This window comes from Corylus avellana, chromosome ca1, assembly GCF_901000735.1.
Source record: "Corylus avellana chromosome ca1, CavTom2PMs-1.0".
NCBI lineage: Eukaryota > Viridiplantae > Streptophyta > Magnoliopsida > Fagales > Betulaceae > Corylus > Corylus avellana.
This window is the reverse complement of record NC_081541.1, coordinates 19,589,795-19,595,967: the sequence shown is the minus strand read 5'-3', so window position 1 is coordinate 19,595,967 and position 6,173 is coordinate 19,589,795. Positions and strand designations below refer to the sequence as shown.

The window sequence follows — 6,173 nt, the reverse complement described above, 5'->3', positions numbered from 1 at the left end:
TACTAACTGCTTAGGTGATTGCAATTTTAGTTAATAAGCGCTAACCGTAATCGCATTTTCACCTCTAAGCTCCAGAACCAGTGGCTAATCAGTAATCACCAACCTCTCTCGACTGAATTTTGTAGCGATTCAAAGAAGTCTCATAAAAACTTCATACTTTTTTAGTTTAGAATTTAGATAGTGTCTTCCTGTATGGGCCTGAGAAGTCCAAAGGCGGTGGCGGTGTCCGTTGGGGTCGGTAGAACTGGTTATCATTAACTTATCAATAATCTAATTTCAAGATTGAAGATCAGGTTGGGAGGGTATGGAATAATGAAAGTTGTATTAGATTGCTAGCATCATCATCCATCTATCTGAAACGGGCAAAGCACCTTGGACCTCAACTTTCTGATAGGATCCCCAAATATTCCAAAATCTTCCCCATTTCCTTTTGCTTGGGCATTACGCTTATTTCCTTCTATCGACAATTACTTGCATGTTACGCTTATGTCCATATTAAGCTTTATTTATCTTTATAAATAAGATATAGATGCCATATGCTTTAAGCAAGAAATGGAGGTTGATCCCCTCGAAGTGATCAATTGGAAGTTCCATCTCCTCAAATCGGTTGATTTATCCATTTAATTTCTATATTTTCTTATTTTCAATAGTTAGAAACCCTTGGTTCCTATCACTTTCAACCCACCAAAATCATGATGCAAATTAATATATATATATATATAACGTCCAGTCACTCTTCTTTTGGTGGGTAGATGATAATATTTCATTCATAAAAAGAGAAATACAAAGAAGAAAAAAGTAACAAAAGTGAAGTATCCTGCCATTAACCTATACAGAATCAGAAAGATTGAAAATGGGTCAAAACTCGATCCAAAATGTTCTCGACTCGTGGGCCAAGAAAAAAAGCCGCCATAGCTAGTGGTTTTGCAATTGGGTGTAGCATTTCTCTTTGCAACTTATGAGAAACAACTTATGAAAAACAAATTTGAAATGTGTAGCATTTCTCTTTGCAGTCAGACAGCAGAAATCCCTTGAGTTGTAGCAAGTATAATCCACAGCAACAAGCAATTGGAACTTGAGTTCTGCAGTGGGGAAGGATGGCGATATTTGGAGCTCTCATTTGGTACATGAAACCGTCTTGTTTTTCTTGTGATCTTTTGGAGCATTAGAAATTCAATGAAAAATGTAAACCACAAAACACCAATAATGCCTAGCTTTTGCCCAAGAAGAGTGGCAACTGGCAATGCATTGCTTGGAAAAAGACCTCTGCATTTCAATGGAAGCCTAATGACCACGTGCTTTTCACATGTTAATTGAAAATGTATGCATTTATGACGGCTCCGTTTAGTAAACGTTTTTGTTTCAATACTATTCATCTTACTTTTTTCATTTTTTAACATTCTTACTTTTTACATCACATCATTCACTTTTTATTACTATTCAAATAAAAAAATCACTACAAAACAAAATTTTTTCATTTTTTCATACCAAACATTCTTACTTTTTCACTTTTTCAAAAAAAAAAAAAACTAACGTTCTTAACTTTTTTTTTACATCAATTAATTTTTGCTACAGTATCAGACCAAAATCGTTTAACAAACACACCCACATGTTCAAGATATACATGCCAGTTTTATAAACAGAAGTGGAGAAAATTTTCTATCCGCTTGACAACTGTCTCAACATTTTTCTTTCGGGTGTGGAGGGAAATTCCTGACTTGTCTTGGCATTTTTCTTTCTGCCATGATGGACGGAAGACATTCCTTTTCCTTCTGATTTTCTCTTATTTTTTTACAGGCTCGAAAAAAAAAAAAAAAAAATTACATTCAGCACTGTCTATTAATATATAAAATTACAGAACCTAGATTTGATGTTTCTCCATCTCAAATTTGTCATCAAAATCTCAAGTAAATCATTTTAAAAGAAACTAAATCTCTTTACACCAATAAATTCCTACTCAAAATAACTCCTCTATATCCCTATTAAACAAAGTAAGCATCTTTTTACACTAGTAAACTCCATCTCAAATGAGATATCTCATCCTCCTGTATGAATGAGATTGAAATGTGCAATTGCAGGCTCAAGAACCATTAGGTATATGTGTTTAATTTACTTGTCAAAATGACTGTAAACTCAACCAAACAGCTCTTGGGATATTAATACATTTAACATAGATTTTGTCTATTCATATTCAACTCCAGTTCAGCCAAACCCAGCAATAGTACTACACAAAATACAGAAGAACAAAATGAGTAAATTATTTCCACTATAAAATTAGTAAATCTTGTGATTTACAGTTTCAACAAAAGGAGCACATTTGTTTCTGAAAAGAAGGGGTAACACAAAATTACAGAAGCCATGGCAGGACAATTGGATTCACATAAATCCATTAATTACTCAACACCCCCCACCCAAAAGGAAAAAAAAAAAAAAAGAGTGCATGTGATCTGTGTCATACAAATTAACAAATATCTAAAAAATTTTAAGGGAGGTTACTGGCTAATTTTCTGCAGTCTCTGTATTTTCTGTTCACTTGAGAAAGAATTTCCAAATATCTCTATCCGCCATCTCTTTGACTAAATGCGCTCCAAAAAAGCCTTCTTCATCTACCAGACTTCTCAGGTGCCGCGCTCCACTGTTGAAGCCAACGGAATTCTTCTTTGTGGCTAAGTAGACCACTCCATAAGGAGGCCTCACGCACTAGCCATTCAAAGAAAATAAGAAAAATCAGTTGGATAATTGAAGCACAATGTGACATGCTTCAACATTTGCAAATCAACAACACAAGTAATTGAACTGGGGTGGAAAAACAAAGGTCATCTCATTACACATACACAAAGCTAGATTAAAACCTAAGTTCATAAGCATAAATTTTCAATCCTTAGAACAAGATTAGAGATGGCATATGAGATGCATCAGTTATTGCAACCAACCCTTACATATCTAAAAATTTTCCAACTCCCTGAGTAATCAGTCAAAGATATATAGCCCAACTATAGCAAACAAATACCAGTAGTAACTCACAGATTTGAATAAAATATGCCAAAAAGAAATAATCTTTAAATTTTCTCTTTTTCCCTGACCTTCTCACAAATCACAGAATATTATAGGATCTAGATACCATTGAATTTCAGATTACCAGAAATCTGATACCACATTGTCATGAAGAAGATTGGAAGCATGTATGTTGACTTAACAAAATATTCCCAAATGAGTAGGAAACTCACCTTTTTTATCAGCACATATAGTTTCTTCAAAGAGGTCACTGAGTATGGGTTGTCTGTCATCAAAATAACATCATACCCACCCTCTCCCTGATCAGTCTCACTGGCCCTCTCCCATGCACGACTTCCCGAAAGCTTTCTTGATCGCCTTGAGGAGGATTCCTGCCAAATCATGCTACCATCTAGGCTACTACATCCATCCATGAAATCTTCCTCAGAGAAGCTTAGACTCATCCCTGGTGTCACTTCAAACCCTTCAGACTTCACCACAGATAAGACTGTGGCGAGTTCTTCCCAGTCCCCTGCAAAAAAGTGCACCGATGGAGCCAGAGTTTGTCTTGATGGAGTCAAGGGGCTCTCTGGCTGTCGGGTCTGCTTGTTCCAAGATTGCTCAAGATTGGCAAGGACATTTGGTATGGTTGTGCATCTGATAGTTTCTGCATTGAGGTCTTGAAAGTGCACTGTGCAAGCTCCCTGAACATGAATGAATTCAAGAAATAAATTCATTTGTTTTGATCTGTTGCACATCTAGTTGATGCCCCTTGGCCGGTTTAATTTTTTCTAAATAAATTCTGGTTCTATGTTTTCTCTGTGACATGATGCATATACAACTGACAATGTATTAGCTTTAAATGGTATATTTCGAAATGTATCTTACTAAGCGCTAATGAGCTATGGAAGGAATTGTATTTCAAATTTAAAGTTGTGCTTTCAAGACCAACCAGGTCTGTGTGTAACTGTCTTTACATTGATAAGGACAATGTCAACTCAACGATGATTTAAGCCAACAAATTTGAAACCTACTCAATTCAAGGGGATTTTGCCTATACAAAAATTCAATAGAAAGGGCATATCTTTCCCAAGCAGTCTAATTCTACGTGAAGTTCTGCCTTTTAACTATAAACTACAACTTCACCAGAGCGGATCATCTTTGATATGTAGATGATATTTGATATCATATGCAGACAATATAATCATATCGCTGCATATTGCAAGCCATCTAAATCCATTGGTCATTTTCAAGTCCAATGGTTTACAATCATTTGATTATTAAATATTGTCAATGGAAAAACATTCTAAATGCCCACCATCGGATGTTGCTTCTCAACAACATGCTCATGGTTTTCATGTGATACCTAGTACAAGTTCTCACATAAAATCAACAATATGCTTTGTGTATTTTAGACATCAGCAGAGATTGTAAATGGAAGCTGATGGGGAAAAGAAAAAAAGCAACTAAAATGAGTCATTTTATTCACAATTCTAGGTACATGTTGAAAAAAGAATCAGCAAAAGTAAAGAACCCAAGGCTCCAGTTAATGGGATTTACCTTCAAGCAAGCGAAAATCCCAGGAAGTCCATAGGTGCAGCCAAGCTGTAAGAATCCAAGTAAAGAAATTAATTCTCAAACTGTACCATAAATAACTAACAAATGTAGCACATAACTTTTACTGCATCAAAGGAGAAAGTGCCGACAGAAGCACGAGTGAGGAAGCTTATCATAACCCAGAACTCTTAAAAAGTGCAAGTAAAAAGATTTCCATACCGTTATACTATGAAAACAGAAGCCCAGTTAAAAAAATTCAATGTAACACAGAAGCAAATTTTAAATTACTTGTCTGAATGCATAGATATATTGAATCAAACCAACATGGATAAGAATTCTAACTGCAGACCCAATTCAACCATTCTTTGGATGTGGTATCCCCTAGAAAAGGAGTCAGCCATTTAAAAAAATGAGCCAATACTACATGGTCATGAGCAAAATGATCCCAGCTAATATATATCTTCCCCTCGGAAACACCACGGAAGGATACTTCACTTTTCCCAATTTAGGTCAACATTGAAAAACAAAAGTTTAAAAAATAGTAATTCATCGAATCAACAAGCTTCATAGCTTTAGAGCATAAAAATGGTGTAGAAAGGGAATGAAAATAGCCGCATTGAAGCATGGAATAGCATGTAATTGAAATTCCTCTATGACTAAATTACCTCGACCCTTTTGCCTCTAAAGCTCAGTTGCCCGTCACGAATCTCATGCTTAAGGACATTAACAAGATCAATAGAGCTGTCCCAAGATTTCAGATATCCTTCAAAACCAGAAGAGGTTTTAATTTTAAATTCAAATCAGTAATTCAATATATCCTATCCTTTCATGGAGACAGAGACGACTAAAAAAAAGGGTTAAATACTAAATACTGGGTTTTGTTTCTTTATTTTTTCCTCTCCAGAGTTTGATTTTTATCACAGGAGGTCCCTGTAGTTTTAATAATAGACCAAATTAATCCTTCCGTCAGTTGACTTATTGGAAGTTCACGTAAACCAATCAAATGTTGACACGTGTTACCTACTTAAATTTTTTTTTAAAAAAAGTTAAAAAAATATATATATATATATATATATATATATATATATATAGGGAAAAAAATTGGGGGTGGCTCCCTTGGCCACTTAGGGCCACCCCCATGGTGCCTAGGGGGTGGCCGAAACCACCCCCAAGGAGATGGCTCGGCCACTCAGTTGGCTCAGCCACCCCAATCCGAGCCACCTCCAATTTTTTTTCTTTTTTTTTTAAAAAAAAAAAAAAAAAAACATTTTTTTAATTTAAAAACAAAAATTAAAAAAAAAAATTTTAATTAGGTGCCACATGTCAACATTTAATTGGTCCAAATTGACTTATGTTAAGTCAACTAATAGTCAACAGACGGAATGACTAATTTGGTCTATTATCAAAACCAAATGGACCTCCTGTGATAAAAATCAAACCCTAGGAGAGAAAAAATAAAGAAACGAAACCCCAAGGGGGTATTTGATATTTAACCCAAAAAAAAAAAATTATATCCAATCCTTGTACAGATAACACCACTAATAAAGAAAAATTTTGTAATATTATTCCTAATCAGTGGCAGAATCAAATTGGACAACTTCAGATTGAAAATGAATACTGCA

General features: G+C 35.0%; 1 protein-coding gene across 1 annotated transcript in view; it reads right to left on the bottom strand.

The window, feature by feature from the left end:
- Positions 1 to 2,268: 2,268 nt before the first annotated feature.
- The window catches only part of LOC132167120 (uncharacterized), a 4,703-nt gene continuing 798 nt past the window's right edge, over positions 2,269 to 6,173 (bottom strand). Inside the window, exons 2-5 of the mRNA XM_059578023.1 lie at positions 5,217 to 5,314; positions 4,555 to 4,599; positions 3,228 to 3,698; positions 2,269 to 2,700 (exon numbers count right to left, since the gene is read on the bottom strand). Of these exons, the coding sequence (XP_059434006.1) occupies positions 2,530 to 2,700; positions 3,228 to 3,698; positions 4,555 to 4,599; positions 5,217 to 5,314 (785 nt within the window). The 3' untranslated portion in view covers positions 2,269 to 2,529. The remainder of the gene's footprint in view (positions 2,701 to 3,227; positions 3,699 to 4,554; positions 4,600 to 5,216; positions 5,315 to 6,173) is intronic.